General features: G+C 45.8%; 1 protein-coding gene across 3 annotated transcripts in view; it reads right to left on the minus strand.

Annotated features, from left to right (window-relative positions):
* Window positions 1-439: 439 nt before the first annotated feature.
* The window catches only part of MACO1 (macoilin 1), a 40,865-nt gene continuing 22,600 nt past the window's right edge, over window positions 440-18,704 (minus strand). The window contains exons 7-13 of one of the 3 annotated variants that reach the window (XR_013958303.1): window positions 16,898-17,056; window positions 16,542-16,724; window positions 16,200-16,320; window positions 14,889-15,063; window positions 11,923-11,970; window positions 11,530-11,662; window positions 440-504 (exon numbers count right to left, since the gene is read on the minus strand). Coding sequence is in view for 2 of the 3 variants with exons in the window: in XM_080632644.1 (XP_080488770.1) it covers window positions 13,684-13,886; window positions 14,889-15,063; window positions 16,200-16,320; window positions 16,542-16,724; window positions 16,898-17,056 (841 nt within the window). In the remaining variant the exon portion in view is untranslated. Of the gene's footprint in view, window positions 505-7,234; window positions 11,663-11,922; window positions 11,971-12,699; window positions 13,887-14,888; window positions 15,064-16,199; window positions 16,321-16,541; window positions 16,725-16,897; window positions 17,057-18,704 lie in introns of those variants that run through there. The other 2 variants (XM_080632645.1, XM_080632644.1) reach the window with 2 other exon arrangements.

Genomic DNA, 18,704 nt, shown 5'->3' on the forward strand with positions numbered 1-18,704 from the left:
GTGGGTTAAAAGGTCACTTTCTTGCTTCATCCGGATGACTGAAGGGGGCAGGCAGAACCCAGCTTCCAGGCATTTCCTAGTGTGGGTTTCTCGTGGCTCTCCAGTAATCTGAATTTTTGCATTCATTAAATCAGCATTATCAATTCTTGGCATCTCTGCTCACCTCTTTCCCTCTCTCAAACAAGATCTCAATTTATTCCATTCAAACCCTCAGAGACGCTTCCCTGTCATGTTCCAACCCTCTTTACTGTTCAACTCTTCTCCTGGTACACCCCAAACCTCCCGAGGAGCAGGGGTCACAAGACGAGCTGCCCTCTGCATTCCCAGCCTATTCCCTGATCTCCAGCCTGCACTTCCCTTTGCCTCCTGGGTTAGCTCCTCTGCCTGCAGCCCCGTGCCCTCTCCTTATGGCTTAGGCATGAGGTCAATCTCAGCTGTAGTAAAGGGGAGCCCGGTTTCACACAGCCCACGGACACAGCTCCATCTCCCCTCCGCTGGAATATTCTGTTTTGAAAGAGAAAGCAAATGGTGTTTGGAACATTGAAAGCATCTTAAAAACCGAGGTGACATTGTAGCTGCTGGTGCTTCCATGGCAACCTGCATTTATTTCTCAGAGCTGTTTCATAATAATTAACCCACCACCTCCATTCACGTGGCCCATGTTCAGGGCGCACAACGCAGCCCCGCTGGGATGCTCCTGGGTCACATCAAATATTTATGCCAAGGAACCAGAAGAAAGAACTTTCCTGGTGTGTTGTGGCCACTGGGACAAAGCCGTGACCTGCAGACACCCAGCACCCTCGGCCCGCAGGGTAACAGGGCACCGAGGAGCATCAATCCTGTGGGTCCCACTGGGATGGAGCAAGGCTGGGCTTGTTACACAGGCACAGCAAGGAATCCAGGGCTCTTCAGGCACTGACCTGTCCAGATGTGGCCAAAAGAGAAGAGATTTGGGGAACTTGCACCAGCAACAGCCTTAGGCATGGTGTAACTTTGCCTGTCTTGCATTCCCTCCCTGCTGCAGGCTCTGGGGGTCTTCAGCTGAATATGGGAGGGTGCAGGGGAGAAATGGACCAAGGATGTGGTCACCTCCCATAGCAGTAATAGAGACAAAGCTGCAGATGGGCTGCGATCCTGCCTGACCCCACATGTGGAAAAGCAGGCTCTCAGCTGCCAGAACCTGGACAGGGGTTGCCAAAGGGAATCTGGGTGCTGCAAGCTCGGGAGGATTTGGTAGTTGCTATCTACAGTCTTAGCTCCAGCAAGAAGCCAAGGGGGGTTCCTGCTCCAGCAACTCCGGTCTTTCAGAGGATACCTAAACCCCAGTGGTTGGACCCAACAGAGCTGTCAAACACTCAAAGGCACTTTCCCAGGAGGAGGAGGGTGAGCCCCAGGTCCTGGCTGAACTCCAGTTTAGATAATGACGTTCTGCCAGCCTTAATTCCTCCTGCAGCTTCAATTGCGTGCAGGATTTGGAGGCTTTTCTGTTCTGGGAAAGAATCAGTCACCTTCATTGGCTCTGGAAGGCACTCACGTATGAGGTGTGGGTCCCTCTCTGTCAGGTGCTGTCCACATCCTTCCACAAATAAGAGGCTCTGCCCAAGACAGCTTACAAATACTGACCTACATCACTGCTGCAGTACCCACATCCTGCAGCAGGCACTGTGAAGATCCACAAGTGTCAGACAGGTCCTCAAGGGCCTGGCGTAGCAGATGTGCAAGCCAAGAACCCTGCTCTCCCTTGTTGACCTTTCTTCTGCTGAGTGAAATGCTCGAATGGGGGATATTAAGGGATCAAGCATAAATCAGGGTAGCAAAAGGGAGAGACTTCTCCCTGGAGCTGTGCCTTGACGTCGTTTGAACAGGCTCGATAGGCTTAATTGCAGGCTCTGGCAGAGTACAGCCAGGCTGCCTCCCCCCGTGCTCATGTAGTCACAGCTACGAGTGGGAGATGCCAAAGCTCCTGGAGTCGCAGTCATGCCCTGCCTGGCAGTGCTAGCGTAACGGAAACATTCCCATGTCCCTGTGAATTACAGTGAAAAGAGGGCGGAGAAGTCTCTCTGCTCCCACAGCCGAAGAGCCAGGACAAAAAACTTCAGCTGTGCCTCTTCTGCAGAAAGTCAGCTTTGCAACAGTGCCATCCGCATTGCTGTCGCTCCTCGATTTCCCAACTAAAGGTCCATTAAAATTGATCCTCATTGGCACCTGCTCTCGGCTGCCCAGCATCCCAGTGAGTAGAGCACAAACGGTTGGCCTCTGCTCCCACAGCTAAAGAGCCAGGACAAAAAACTTGAGCTGTTCCTCTTCTGCAGAAAGCCAGCTTTGCAACTGTGCCATTTGCGTTGCTGTCGCTCCTCGATTTCCCAACTAAAAGTCCATTAGAATGGAACCTCAGTGGCTCCCGCTCCCGCCTGACCAGCATCGCAGTGAGTAGAGCACGAACGGTTGGCCTCTGCTCCCACAGCCAAAGAGCCAGGACAAAAAACTTGAGCTGTGCCTCTTCTGCAGAAAGTCAGCTTTGCAACGGTGCCATCCGCATTGCTGTCGCTCCTTGATTTCCCAACTCAAAGTCCATTTGAATCCAAACATCCACGCCTCCCCTCTCGGCTGACCAGCATCCCAGTGAGTAGAGGACGAACGTTTGGCCTGTGCTCCCACAGCTGAAGAGCCAGGACAAAAAACTTGAGCTGTGCCTCTTCTGCAGAAAGTCAGCTTTGCAACGGTGCCATCCGCATTGCTGTCGCTCCTCGATTTCCCAACTAAAAGTCCATTAGAATGGAACCTCAGTGGCTCCCGCTCTCGCCTGACCAGCATGAGAGTGAGTATAGCAGGAATGTTTGGCCTCTGCACCCACTGCCAAAGAGCCAGGACAAAAAACTTGAGCTGTGCCTCTTCTGCAGAAAGTCAGCTTTGCAATGGTGCCATTTGCGTTGCTATCACTCCTCGATTTCCCAACTAAAAGTCCATTTGAATCCAAACATCCACGCCTCCCCTCTCGGCTGTCCAGCATCCCAGTGAGTAGAGCAAGAATGTTTGGTTTGGCTGCATACACAAACCCCCTGCAGTCCCAGACACTGCGTGTTTTTTTTCTTGCTAACGTGGCTCCTCCTGTCAGAATCTGTTAGGAGGTGTGATTGGAGCAATCCCAGTCTGCATCCTGCTCAATCCCTTTCAATGGCGAAGTCGAAGCTGCAAAGCACGGGGCCAAATCCCCAGCAGGCAGAAGCTTTGATCCTGCCTGTGAACATCTAAGAGGTTAATGAAGAGATCCCCTAAGCTGCAGCAATTGCATGGACAGCCCATGTAGCGCAAGAGCTTTCCTATCCTGAAGGTCAGAATCATTTCCATTCTCTCCCACCTGAGGATATCCCGCAATCCTTTACCGGGCTGACGGGGTTTCTTCTGGTGCTGCGCATCACAGGAGGCATCTCAAAGCCCTCATCCTCTTCCTGCTGGGGAACGGCGCTTTCATAGCAGGTGCTTCCAAAGCCTTTAACTTGAAAGTTAAGCAGCAGCTTCATGTCAGCAACTGCTCTTTCCAGCTCTGCTTTTACTGACTGCCTTGCTTACTGCAAAGGAGGTTGTGTCCCTCATTCGCTTCAGGTTAAGCTGCGCCAAGGAGCATTGGGGCTGCACCAAGGAGCATTGGGGCTGCTCCCCTCCTGTTTGTGATGGTTCATCTCTGGCCTGTTGCTATCCCCACTCTTACTACGCTTCCTTTTGCAAAACACACACCAGTTTCATCGCTCTGATGAAGCAATGAGGAGCGCCTATAGGGACTCACAACATTAATGCCTAATCCCCAGCAGCTACGCGCAAGGCTTCACTCAAAAGAGGGGTTGGTTTGGTTTGAAGCTGTAAAGTTAAGCATCCGTTCTAACAACTGCAGACCTTGGCAGCGCTGAGACAACGCCCTTCCTCCGAGGGGTTCTTGCAAGGGTGTGCGTTATTGTCCTCATTTTAAAGAGGAAAACCAGTTCAAAGCACACACAGGTTTGCCCAAAGCCACAAACGCAGTGAGGGGCACGGCTGGAAAAAGGGAGGTCCCCTCCCAGCCCCAGCACTGCCAGGAAAACCAAACCCAGGTTCTTGATGTCCTTTCCAATTAACTCCCAGTAGAGGAAACCAGTCAAAGCGCAGGATGGGGTCCTGCAACAGTCGCAGGCTGTGGCTGTCCTGCAGTTAACCTGCCCCTCTAAGATCAGAAAGGCTCAGCAGCATGACTTAGACCTAGAACTGATAGAGAAACTCATTCTTGAGCTGGAGCAATGGGGTGCTCCTCTCTGTTGGGGATGATACCTGCTGGTGCCATTCGGTTCAATTACCCCTGAGGAGTGCACACAGAGGTGTGGGGCTGACACCTCTGCCCCAGCAGAGGTGCTCCAGGAGTGCTCCAGAGGTGCCTCAGGCTGAGGCTTTGCAGCACAGATTGCTGGACCCTTCCATTCGCACATCGTTGCAGCAGAGACCATGGGTACAAAACCATAGCACCCGCTTATTTCCTCTGCATGCCTGCCACGTGTTGGCTGAGCTGTCAGGAGATGGCGTGCAGAGCAAGACACGAGCAGCCACCCTCAGCCTGAGGCTCCCTTGCAGGTAGGGCTGCAAGGAGTTGGCACAGCAATGGGTGTAATTGCTCCCACTTCATTAACAGGGGTGATCCTTTGGGTTGCAGCTGCCCTATGGCAAACCCCAGCCCTGCTTCCAAGCCCATTGTTCAGGGTAGTGAGGCAGAGTGTAGTGGAGAGCACCAGTGCATATCATGAAAAGAATTGTGCTTTGTAGCTGTGCTTTCACCTGCTATTACAGAGACAGATTTCCTACTCAGGCTTGCAGATGACCTTCTCCAATCAAGCATTAACTTTGCACTAAACAATCATTAGGGAGCATTTGCAAGCTTTAATAATTAACACTTTCATTAATCCACTGATTCCACTTTGAGCAACAGGTCTCTCCAGAATTAATTCTGTTGCCATTGAGAGGAGAAAGAAATTAATACCATGTCGAGGCAGAGAAGGTTGAAGGTATTTAGGTTCCCCTGCACTTTCTAAAGGTACTGGACCTGCTCCTAGAACTGTAATTATACAACTTATTAACTGAACTGCCAAACATAAGGCTAAGTGATTTCCAAAGCCTGGCCTTTGAGAAATAGTAGGGCAGCCACGTAAGAACCCAATCAAGAAACACCACAAACATCCAACAGGTTGAAACCCCATCAGCTGCTTACTGGCTGCAAAAAGCAAGGGAGATGAAGACAGAGGTCCAGGTAAGCAAATTAACTCATTTAGACTGAGGGACCTGCTTCTCTGAAGAGCCAAGCAATGAGTGGAGGGAGATGTACATCTTTGGAGCTGCACTGCGTAGGGAGCTCAGCGCAGGGGGAATAACCTGACCTGCCAAGCACGATACCTCAGCTCAGGGGTTGCTTTGGCTCCTGGGACCGTGCAGTTGTGCTGAGAGCCCCAGGAATTTTAGAGGTCACAAGAAAAGCAAGAGGGACACCAATGGGTGCCAGTGCTCAGCTCCCAGTGACCACTTTGCATCCCTGTCCCGCAGCTCTTTTAAGTGCTACCACAGAACAAATGAAGTTGCTGTTTCACAAGCTCACTAAAGAGTCAACCAGGGCAGACAGACAAGGGGGGAAGAACTCAGGAGGATTCCTTACCCTTACTCTTTTTGCTTCCTTGGATCACCACCTGTTTAAAAGCAGGGCAGGCACATGGCTGGCACGACTGAAGTACAAAGGGACTGCACAGGAATCTCAGCTAAAGGCAGAAGGGAGTCAGTGAGGGTTGGTTGATGTAACTACCACTGAACTCGCCGTGCTGACAAAAATAAGGAGCAAGCACTGAGAAAACCCTCCTGTTCAATCCTGCTCCCTCCTCAGTCCCCGGTGTGTCTCCAGATCAGTTTCTATGGGGCAAGAAGCTGCCTTATCAGTTCCCAATTTAACCCCCCTTTTGGCATCAAGCCATAGTGACCGGGCTGGGAGCAGAACTTGGCCTTGCTCAGGGCTTTGCTGAGCTCTGCTTAAACCATCAGATAATGCTGCCCTTGAGTGGCTCTGTACATGTGGAATAATCTGCAGTAACTCTTGCCTTTGTATTTGAATACTTGAGAAGCGTTTTGACTTTCTAAGTATTGCTGCCATTTAGAAACACAGCATGAAAAACAGACTGTTAATGCGTTACTTGGTGCCATAATATGCAGCAAAACTCATGGTTTCAATTCCTCCAGCTTCTCCCCTGTCAGTGCCTTAAGTGCGGGTCCTGCTGGTCTCCATCCACCACGTTACTACATATCCCCCCTTTTTTCTTTAGCTATGGTAAATCAGTAACAAATGTAAAAGAGAGACCTGAAGATACCAGACTCTTCTGTTAAAAATGCACATGTATTTAAGTTTTCCTTTTATTGTTACTAAATCTTTGCTGCTATGAGCAAGAGAAGACATAGGAGGAAGCCATATATTTAGAATCATAGAATCATAGAATAGTTTGGGTTGGAAAGGACCTTGAGATCATCCAGTTCCAACCCCCCTGCCATGGGCAGGGACACCTCACACTAAACCATGGCACCCAAGGCCTCATCCAACCTAGCCTTGAACACTGCCAAGGATGGAGCATTCACAACCTCCCTGGGCAACCCATTCCAGTGCTTCACCACCCTAACAGTAAAGAATTTCTTCCTTAGATCCAATCTAAACTTCCTCTGTTTCAGTTTGAACCCGTTACCCCTTGTCCTGTCACTACAGTCCCTGATGAAGAGTCCATCCCCAGCACCCCTATAGGCCCCCTTCAGATACTGGAAGCTGCTCTGAGGTCTCCACAGAGACTTCTCTTCTCCAGGCTGAACAGCCCCAACTTTCTCATCCTGTCTCCATACAGGAGCTGCTCCAGTCCCTGATCATCCTCGTGGCCTCCTCTGGACTTGTTCCAACAGTTCCATGTCCTTTTTATGTTAAGGACACCAGAACTGCACACAATGCTCCAAGTGAGGTCTCACAAGAGCAGAGCAGAGGGGCAGGATCACCTCCTTCGACCTGCTGGTCACGCTCCTCTTGATGCAGCCCAGGATACGGCTGCTTTCTGGGCTGCGAGCGCACACTGCAGCCGGCTCATGTTCATTTTCTCATCGACCAACACCCCCAAGTCCTTCTCTGCAGGGCTGCTCTGAATCTCTTCTCTGCCCAACCTGTAGCTGTGCCTGGGATTGCTCCGACCCAGGTGTAGGACCTTGCACTTGTCATGGTTAAACTTCATCAGGTTGGCATCAGCCCACCTCACAAGCGTGTCGAGGTCCCTCTGGATGCATCCCTTCCCTCCGGCGTATCAACCGAACCACACAGCTTGGTGTCATCGGCAAACTTGCTGAGGGCGCACTCAATCCCACTGTCCATGGCACCGACAAAGATGTTGAACAAAACCGGTTCCAACACCAGTCCCTGAGGAACACCACTCGTTACCGGTCTCCAGCCGGACATCGAGCCATTGACCACAACTCTTTGCGTGCGGCCATCCAGCCAGTTCTTTATCCACCGAGTGGTCCACCCATCAAATTGATGTCTCTCCAATTTAGAGACAAGGATGTTGTGTGGGACAGTGTCGAACGCTTTGCACAAGTCCAGGTAGATGACATCAAATGCTCTGCCCCTGTCCATCAGTTTCGTAGCCCCATCATAGAAGGCCACCAAATTGGTCAGACAGGATTTCCCCTTAGTGAAGCCATGCTGGTTATCACCAACCACCTCCTTGTTTTTCATGTGCCTTAGCATGTCTTCCAGGAGAATCTGCTCCAAGAGTTTGCCAGGCACAGAGGAATTATGTCACCTGTCAGAGAAATCCCTACCTGAAAACTATTACCTGCACCCTCTGCATTCCTGTATATCTGAGCTCAGTGAAGTCCTTTAAAGCAGCAATAAACATGGAGCAAGCTTTCGAGTGTATCCCTGAGAAGCTGAGAAACAAAAAGCCCATTTTACAGATGGGTAAGCAGGTAGAGGGAAGAGCTACAGGCAAGCTGCGGCTGCACCGGCAGACATCCGGTAAAGGCAGTCGAGCAGGTAACTACCATCACCATGGACAGAACACAGGTGAAATACTACAGGTGTACACACGGTGCGACGGTTCCTGTGTTTGCATCAAGCTTCAACCAAGGATCTGTATCGCTGCGGTCTCTGCAACAGAAAGGCTTCTGGATATGGAGGATAAAGCAAAGCCTTCTTTGTTCCCTCTCTTTGAATCCCTGTATAGCCTCACAGGGAGAGAATGTGGGCATATTGCTTATACTTCTGTGAGCACGCAAATCCATGTATTCCTGAGCTCTCCGGGTTTCCAGATATGAATTCCCTATTCTTCCACACAACAGCAAGACTCTGGAATAACATCACAAGTCCGGTTAAAAACAAATGGCTTTTTTCCCGGGGTGCCGGTGACCGAGAAGTGCTGGCAATGCACGCTCAGCGGGGCCAGACTCAGCACAGGCTGCCTGGGCCCTCTCCTGGCTGCTCACAGACAACGCAAAGGACTTTTCCTTTCAAGTTCTCCCCTTCGGGATACTCCAAGACTCGTTTGCTCTGGGTTTGGGCCCTCCAGCTCTCAACTGTTGTCGCTGGAAACCACAACACTTGGGTTCAGATCCAAGTTTACTTGGGATTTAGGGGGACTTGGATTTTCTCTTCTTCAAGCTAATCACGGCTAAAAGACAACTTCAACTTCTTTCCCTATCGAAACAGTTCAACATTTTAAAGCTCCGTTCTCTCAGGATGGCTGAGACTCGGTTTCTTTATAGATGGGGGCTCTAATGTCCTCCAAAGAGCCCAGGGGCTTTGCAGGCATATTCCCATGGGTAACAGATGCACCTTATACAATCCCTTCAATTGGCTTTTTTGATAAAGGGAATAAAAGCAGAGGAAGCATAAATCTTCTCATGACAGAAATTGCTCGCAGTTACTCTATATGGCAGGTAATTCAGAGCGAGGGCTAAGGAAAAAACCCAACCAACCAACCACAAACCTATTTAAAAAAAACCCTAAAGAAATTACAAATAAGCAGGTGGGTTTCAGTGATAACACGCCAGAAAAGCCTACAAACAAATAGAGACTGCCCAAAACATCATCGAGAGACCAAATTGTTCAGTCAGTGTTAATGGAAGTTAGGATACAATGGCAAACATAGCAAGAAATAGATCAGATTAAGTGAGCAATTACAGAGATAAAGATTGGAAAATGCTAGTTCCTTCACACCTGCAATAATCCCTTGGGTTTAGCACCATCTTAAATTGTCTTTAAAATGCTTGTCATGCATTTTGCATAAGGAATGTTTCAATCAGACTTTGAATGGAATGGCTTGAAAGCAAAGGGTAAGCAAATTCACCTCAAGCTGACGCATGGTTTATGGCCAGGATACCATGTTGTGTTGTCAGGGAGGGAAATTTCTCAGCTGCTGCTTTGGGGTAAGCAAGAAAAAGGTGTCTCTCCTCACAAACCATGTACTGCTCTTGGAGCATTTCCTGCAAGGTGAAGGAGCAGGCTACTCTCTCCCTAACTGCCCCTGTTATGTTATTATAATAAACCATTATTGTTCATACCAGCTAAATCCTGATGGGAAATAACTTCTTGTTAATTAGGTAAGAAAGACTTCCATTGTAAGCAGTACAAACCAGTATTTTCTGAACCTGACAAGATGCTCTAGAACAGCACCGTGACCACTCAGAAATTATAGCTACATGAGCCACTTGCATTTCAACTTGATTGATTCTTGCCTTTTTTCTGCCTATTCTCCTTTATTAGAATGATGCAAATGATTGTCTATTATTTTAGTGCATCATAGAAGCTGATTCAATTAAGATACTGAGGCATCTCAGATTTAATTTGTATAATCTGTTTAGTATGAACTTGCTGAAGGTCTGTTTCTGACCTTGGCTTCCAAATGCCAAGAGAAAGGCAATGTCCAGCAGTAAGAACACATCACACCAATTCTGATGAGTATTTAACAACCACCGAGCTTGTGATTAAAACTTGTCAGGTTTGTTAAAAACCTCAAACAAACAAAACAAGCCCCAACCCAGCAGCACTGCTGCAGTGCAATGGTGCTCAGTGCCACCAGTACACAAACCTGTCTGGAGTTCAGGTGCAGGCTTTGGCTTAGGCTCTCGTCCCACTCTCAGATGCTAATCTTGGAAACAGTCTTATTCTCAATAGTAGGCACTAGTGGTAAAGGAAATGGTTAAACTTTTTAACAGAGCCTTTTCTATCCAATGCTATTGGAAAGAGTCTGATTTTTATTTCGAAGTGCAAAAAACCCATCTGTTGCATACAAACGCCATCAGTAGCAACATATGTGGAGCAGCCAGCTCCTGGCCTCAATGGCAGCATCAGGACATGCCGAAGGCGTGTTTCTTTTGGTTTAAGAATCGCTCTTGGAGCCAGTTACTCCAGTGTGCAATTCCAGTGTGCTTCAGGCAATGCTGGGATAAGCGAACAACTTCCAAATCTGATTTAACAATTAAGAAAGGAAAAGGAAAAGCAAAACCATGAGTCTGTCCTGGTTAAACAGTTCCGAGGAAGCAGCTACATTCAGGCAGACGGCAGCTCAGCCGCTGTCCCGCACTGAAGCTGGTGCCTGAGGGACTGGTACCTCCTGGCCAGAGGGACACTGAGGCCAAAGCAGCAATTCTGCATGATGAAGCAGGACTGAATTCAACACACGCATTTAGGCCCTCCCTCCCCCGTCACCATGAAATATGCTAAGAAAAGGGAGCCAGTTCATCTTGGCACAGTTAATAGATTCCATGAATAAAGGAGCTTTTTGTTAAATATTAAAAATAAAATGTCATACTGCTCTCCGCTCTACTTCAGATTTGAGTGAGGATAAACCCCAAGGTACTCAAAAGCATTGCACAGAAGTCCCGGCTTTCCATTACCTTCTCCCCCCAGGGTTACACCGGCTGGAAAAAGTTCTAGATACTTCAGTCTTTCTTTGGCAGATCTCTCTGGTGTTTATTCTGCAGTAATATCTCAAAATCTACTGTAGAAATACCAGACTATCCTAAGTGACCCTTCTGCACTCCTACGTTTTTAAACTCCCCATAAATTAATCTTGTAAGCACCATTTATGATGAGTCATTAAGGTATTTCCCATTTCAGGCATTTAAATATTTTAAGATCCAGAGGTTGGCTGGTATCAGAGTTGAGCACTTAAACTATCTCCTTCCACTCACTTCCCTTACCCTGCACAGCTGACTGGTGCCTGCAAATACCTTCCTCTTTCCTAAGAGAACATTTCCACCTGGACTGCGGAGGCTACTAAAGAAGCAGCTTCTGCTGCACTGCAACGTGAGCTGTGAAAATGGCAAACTTATCTATAATGTATTTTGATTATGAAATGATCTATGAGTATGTCAGACTGGTGGTGGTGTGAGAAGAAAACAAGAATAGATGTGTCCTGAGGGAACTGGGAGCTCCTGGCAGTGCCCGCAGCAGGATCACGGAAGAGCTGAGGCTCGAGTGTCTTGGTACCTGGAAAGTTTTACCTGGAGAAGAAGCCCCATGTCAGGACGAGCCGGAGCAGCAGCCAAAGCACACAGAGATGGAAACGACAGCTCCTGCTCCCTGAATGCAGCTGCAGGATTCCCAATTAAAAAATGGCAACAGGAACAGTGGCTGCTGAGAGAATGAAGCAGAGACAGAAACCAAGGACAAGTTGTTTGGGTTTGTGTAGACAAGGACAATGCTTAAAACCTCCAAATCACGCATCTCAGCTTTGCTTTTGCAGGAAGGAGAATGGTGAAAGGCAAAGGCTAAACCTGGAGATGCACTTTTGCAGTTCAAGAACTTTACCTTTTGTTTTGGGTTTTTTTCCTTTCTTTTTTAAGAGCCCACTGTCAGGGCTTGCTGAGTTTATGCATTAAATACAAGAGGCTTACCTGGAATACCAGAGTGCTCTTGAATCAAAACGCATTCTCTAGACCAGGCTACACCAGGGCAGTTAAAAAAGGCAAAAAAAAAAAAAATTATTATTATTTTTAACCTGCAAGAAAACATTTATTCCTTATAAACTCCACAGGAAAAAAAAAGAATGCAGCCACGCTCAAGTCCGGAATGAAAACTGTGCTGAAGCAGGCAGCAAAATGGGGCAACCTCAGCACAAAAAATCACCGACAGTATTTGATGTTTTGCACAGAGATGGAAAACCGGTGACATTTCTGAGCAACACCCTGGTGGTGACAGTTACACAGGATGGTTCCAAATGCGAATGGCAGCAACAAGCACACCTGGCTAACGCTAGGAGTTTTGTCCCAAAAGAGCACCTGTGATTAAAATGATGCAACTTTAATACTTCTGTTGACTTGCGTGTCCTACTCAGTGTTTTCTAATGAGGCCTCCATGCCAATTAACACCAAATGCTTTTCCTTTAGGAACTTTGTCCTCTCAGAGTCCACTGCATATTTGCAAAGCCCTAAGTTGGGTTTGTAATGCTCGGAGTTTCCAATCCAATTTTGCTTCCCACCCCTGTAATCCTCACCCTCAAAACCCCTCAGAAGTTGCCAGGGCAAACATCTTCTATAATGTAGAAGGCAATTTGAACTTAAATGTTTGTGCAATTTACAGGTTTCCTTCAAAACCCCTTGGCACAAGGGCTGACAAATATTCAGCTCCACTTAAATTGTCAAACACGAGGTGACAGAGAGTGTAAATCAGAGTTGGATAAAATAAAAAACCCAGAACTGCAGCTTTTATTAGCCAGCTTTACAGTCTCTTGTATACAGTACATTGCACAGCTCCGCCTTCACAATAACGCTTCCTGTATGAATATTGTGCCTTCCATGATGCAGTATAATCAAGGCAACTTACAGAACACTGCTGAGTTTATATCAAAATAAACAGAAGATGTAACCTTGGTTTATAATGAACATCCAAATTACCATGTACAATTTGCAGTAGACTCTGTAATGAGCTTGATATATAAGCTAGATGACAGTGAAGGGGGAAAAAATAGTTTAAACTATCAAGTTTCCTCTTGAAATGTCTTTTCCCAAGGCACTGTGAACAAGACTGTTAGCAATTCTCAATGACTAAAAACACCAATGGGAATATAAATATTTCACACAACAACCACCGTCACATCATCAGCTATTCTCTTATTCTTTCCCTTAAACAACGCCCCTGAAATTTGTTTGGTCCTTTGAGGGGTAATCAAATTATCTTCTGCAACATCACATATTTGTATTCAATACATCTATAAATCAAAGCTTTGTTGGATTATTTAACCCTTTCACTGTAAAAACTAAAGGTTTTTTCCTCACCATTCCTGAACAAATCTGCAAATTCAACTTGATTATTAAAAAAACAAAAAGCAGAAAGGGTTCAAAATCAAGCAAAGCCCTGTGTTTTTCAAGAGGAAACCATGCAAGAGTACATAAAAAGGCAAAATTGGCTACTTGAAAACCAAGAATTGTTTTTAATGCATTGGCCAAGGAAAATAAATTGCAAAGTTCTGTGAGGTTTTCTAAAAATTTACAAGAAAAACCGATGGGCAGTTCTAGTCAATCCAGATGTTCTTTTATCCTGTTTTAAATGACAACAAATACAGTCTCACACAATACAACTTCATCTTGACTGCAAGAGACACTCCTGTGTGATGCCTTCAGCATGACAAAATTACTGGGCAAAAAGAAAATTGGCATTCATTTCTTCAAGGGCTGATAAACAGAGGCATTGGGGTCAAGTCCAGAAGGGCTGGTCTCCACAAATTTGGAAGAGTAATGTGGGGAAACCGGACTCAGAGTGCTGGTGGCTGCAGTGTATGTTATGCTGGGCATTACTGCCATGACTTCTGCGATCTTCTGTTTTAGGTCCTTGATTTCCTGATCTTTCTGAATTATTTGCCCTGAAAACAGCAAACAACATCACTTAGAACCCGCAGCGTGTTCTCACCCTCCACCGACTGTTCATTAAGAAGCAAAACACCCAGGAGATGTCCACTGCCTAACATGGCATCAGTAAAACAGAACGTGTGTAACTCCTGCTTTGTGCTGAGGTGAATTACCTCTAGTTACCATGTCACGCAACTTGACATAGCACTTCCATCAGGTTTTGCACTGTTTGGATTCACTGCTGCATCAAACAATTACTTCTACAGCTCAGCTTTGCTCTTTTCCATTCACCTTTTACAAGCACCTCACAAGAGCAGTACCATTTGCTTATGAGATGCCTTCTTCCCCTAACCCCCCTTTGTGCACACTCACATCATCACTACAGCAATTAATAAAACAAACACCAATGAAATGAAACGGTTTTCCTGCAGCCAAGCGAATTTCTGCAGGGAAATTAAAGAGGGGCTAAATTCAAAGGTTATTTAATTTTATTTAATTTAGCTTGCTGGGTTGCTGAACCTGCGCAGGGAGTTATCGCTGGCTTCATGCTCCCTCTGGTGGCTGCAGCACCAATGCCCACACTCACCTCGCCAGTGCCTTGTTTAAAACCGGCTGGGTTATTTTGCTCCCCTAACATTTAGGCTGTATTTACTTCAGGAGTAATAAAATACGATTAGGACTCAAGGAGAGGGGCTTCATAGATAGTAACTATTATTTACAGTCCAGCCCTTTAAAAGAAGCTCTCCAGCTTTGAGGTAACGGCTTATAAAAATGTAGAAAATAATGATAAATTAAGTCAAACACCCATCTTGATGGTTTTTGTCTTCAGTTTAATAGCTTGGGCAATCAGGTCAGGTTCACATTCACAGAGCCACAAAAGGCAAAACCCCACTGAAAGCTGAAATGCTGAGGAGGGGCTGTAGCTCACCCCTAAATAAAGACGTAGGATATTCTTTCTTCTCTATTGTCATGCTTTCAGTCAGTACTATGTATTGAATTAAACTATCCTGCATTACCTTGGGCAATCTCAAGCTGTCGTTTTGCATCTCCTAATGCAGAGAACAGATCCAGCTTGATCCTTGTCTCTGCACTCAGGCTGTTCTCTAAGTGCTGTGTTTTATCCTGCATGGCTGAAAGTGCTGACATTAACACCTCTGTATCCTTCTCATTCTCCTTGTACTTCCGCAGTTCCTGGAGGAGTAATTAGGACAAATGTTATTCTCATTGATTTCACACGTGAGATATACCAAGAAGCCTTTCTCTTCCCCACAGCACACCACTGGGCCTGCAATTAATACTGTAAAATTAAAATGATGGTTAATTAAGAACACTATAATATTACCTCCCGTAATTATACATGACCATCACAAGTGATTAAAGCCATATTGTACAACACATAAATACAGTGCAGCGAGCAAGTACCATTTACTCTGCCTCTCAGCCCTCTCTCATCTGTTTCGAGAGCCTCCAGGGAGGTGCCCTCCTCAGCCCTTCCAAGTGCCAGCCAAGCAGTTGGGCAGCCCTCAGCCAAGATGTGACAACACTTCCCACAGCAGAATGGCTGCAGTGGGGACTGATGCCTTGCTGAACAGTTTAATACTAAAGAAGCACTTTAAGCTACTTCAATTGGCTGATGAAAGGGATTTCTAGGGTTTCTTTATCTCAGAATACTTCCCACATTGAACTCAGCTGTGCCGCAACCCCAGAAATTTGGAAAAAGAAAAAGGAGGGAGAGAGCATCCTGCACACAAGAGTCAGGCACCTTGTGCCTGGGAAGTGTGCATGAGAATTTTGACTAAGGAAAATCCCAGTATCTCTTTAGGAACAGACATTTAAAGGAATAAGGTCAGCTTCAGCTCACACATCTGAGCTCTTAAACTTGAATGTGCAAGACCACACGTCTGCTACAAGTCCAGCACAATGTACTTTCAACAGTCAAGCACTATCACTAAAAACCAAAACATGTCTGGCCAGCGATTAAGACTGCATAAAGTAAGCAATCTTGCTTGCTAGCAGTGAAATTTAAAGCGACGCAGACTGGCAACAAGCTCCTCACATTAGATGAAAACTCTTGAGGGGATTTACATTCTCAGTCTACCCCGACCATTGGTTTGGGGAAAAAAATCCTAATAATTTAAACAATGGAATAGTGTGGAGCTGAGACAACCTCTCTCATACCAATCTTCTTGCAAACAAGTGTCTTGATGCAAGACAGACATCTGAAGAACATAATTCTTGGAGGTGTTGATTGCCTCCACCAGTTTCCTAGGGCTGAAAGCACTCACTCCTCGTGATGCTGATCTAAGCCCCTGGTGCTTTCTCATTACCTGAACTTTCATTTCTAGTTCTCGTATCTGATCTTCTTTCAGCTTTATGTCAATTGTTAGCTTCTTGCACTCTGTCTCCAGCTCCCGGATACGGTTCCGTAAAGTTTCAGTACATTCTCCTCTGCAGAAAAAACATTCAGATGCTGAAGCAACTCCTCCCACTGCCTTAACACAAGCAGACCTCTTAACACAGATCAAGCTTTCTAATAAAGAAATAAACACAGACTAGTCTTTTACGTACAGGAGAGTGAACCCAGGACAAAAATGCTGCCCCAAATCCCCCCCAAAGCACATCTCAGTGATATTCTGGAGCTGAGCTTGGTCTGGGGCAGAACAAAGTACCTTGTAGCAGCAGCAAATGCCACAGCACGTGCAGCAGTTGCTTCTTCCAACTTCTTTCTTTTCTTCTCTTCCATTAATTGTTTTTCTACAAAGGCTCGTGCCTCCTGCTCTGCCTTTAGTTTCTTCTCCAACTGGCTGATCATTTGTTTGTCTTTTTGTTTCATTTGTACAGCATTGTGTAATCTGGAAGGTAACAGGTATGGGATTTAACGGACGATTTCACCTACTCAAAATAAATTGCTGTCAGTGGTCCCACCTGAGCCTTGCTGGATTTGCCAGCAAATTTCATAGAGACTTAACACAGTACTTCCCCTGACTATGGCCAGCAGCACTGACTTAAGTGTAGGAGCACCTACTTGTTCTGAAGCAGCTCATTTTCCTGGCGGAGCTGCCCGATCTCAGACCGAATCCCCCGCTCTGTGTTGGTCAGAGAACTGATCTGACTGCGCAGCTCCTGCTCGATCTGCCTGCTTGCCTGCAGGTCAGCCTTTAACTTCTTAATGTCTTGTTCCAACCTAAGACAGACAATTTGAAGAGACAATTTCAACTTTATTTCCCAATTACCCAAAGGTTCACACACATTATATAAAAATCACAGAGTGAACATCGCACCATCTGCCAACCCCCCAGCCCTTCAGACTTAAAATAATCAACTCTCAGGAATTATGTTTATCCTTGCTAAATAATAATGTTTTATGTAACAATATGTATATGGCTCTATTATAGTGATACACACGCTTCAGATCCTCCCACAGGAATTTGTTTTGCACTGCAGAATCCTAGAACAAGAATTCTGGAATTACATTTTTCCTCTAAGCCTGAGAGGCTGTAACCAAGGCCAGATGCACACCTGAACAAACTCTCCTTTTCTCACCAAATCCATTTGTGAGCTACAGCCGAACATGCTGCCGAATTCCCACCCAAACGTGGTTTGCTTCTTGAAGCACACGATGTGCACGGTGAATAACCAGGATGTGTCAAATCATCCACAGTTCAGGAGTCAGTAAATTTATTCTTAACTGTTCCTGAACAGGACCATCTGCTATACATTTAGTTGTAGCTTTGGAAAGTTCTTCAAGACTCATGTGAGCTTATTACCAAACCTGGTTAAAATAAGCCCCAAGTTGCTGAAGAGAGAAACGCAGCTCCCCTGAAATATTTCCCCACAGTTTAAAGTATTCCCCAAATACATTTCCAAATGGGTTTATTCTTGAAATAAAAGCACATCTCAGGTAAATAAACAACCATTTTTATGAGCACAGTTACATACTTATTTAAAGCAAATATGCCTCTCAGTCACTCAATCTCATTTGCGCATCAAATTGACTGTCATTGATTTCAAAGTCATTCATTTCAAAGTTTCTAAATGTTCATAAAGAAAACAAAGATGTTTTTCCTTCTTAAAGTTCCACACAGAATTAGTGGTAGTTGAACATTAGGACTCGGGGAGAATTGTCACAAGAGCCCAAATGAACAGCCCTTACTGACATTCACTAGTGCAGGTGAACTGTTAGGGCTTTTTGTCCTCAGAATGAAAACACTTCAGTCCTCTGGGATTCAGTGCAGGAAAATCTTAACCTAAAATGCTACTGAGAGAGCTGTAACGATATGAGGTATAAGAACATCCTGTGTGAATTAATCAAGAGGTTAAATGTGGAATCATCAGACTTCTGGAAATCCATAAAAGCATATCTGTAATAGGCTTAAAACTGCACTGAAGAGGTCTACTGGGTAAATTAACAGCAAGAAACAGCCTATAAAGGATCAGATCCCACTTTCTATAGCTGTACTAAGATGTCTTTCTAGTTATACTTGAACTGCCCCACTGATAAAATGAATTTCTTTTAATATAGTAGAAATTGTGGTCAAATGTACTTTTAAATAGAAGAAAAGCCCACCCCACCAAACTTCTACTTAGAAGGCAAATAGTAACAGTACAAAGCAAATACACATTTCAGATGGAAGACCACAAATCATTTCAACACCTGGTGTTCTGTTGTAGGAGGAAAAGAATTTGCAAACCTAACCAAATATTCCTTCCAGCATGTAACCACAGCACACAACCTAAAAATGGAAAACCCATCAGCAGACGTTATTAGGCATGTATCCTCCCAGTGTGCAGCATGTTAAGTGATGGAGCTGGAAACTTGCTGGGCAATGATA

The sequence above is a fragment of the Psittacula echo genome (assembly GCF_963264785.1).
Source record: "Psittacula echo genome assembly, chromosome: 21".
NCBI classification, from domain to species: domain Eukaryota; kingdom Metazoa; phylum Chordata; class Aves; order Psittaciformes; family Psittacidae; genus Psittacula; species Psittacula echo.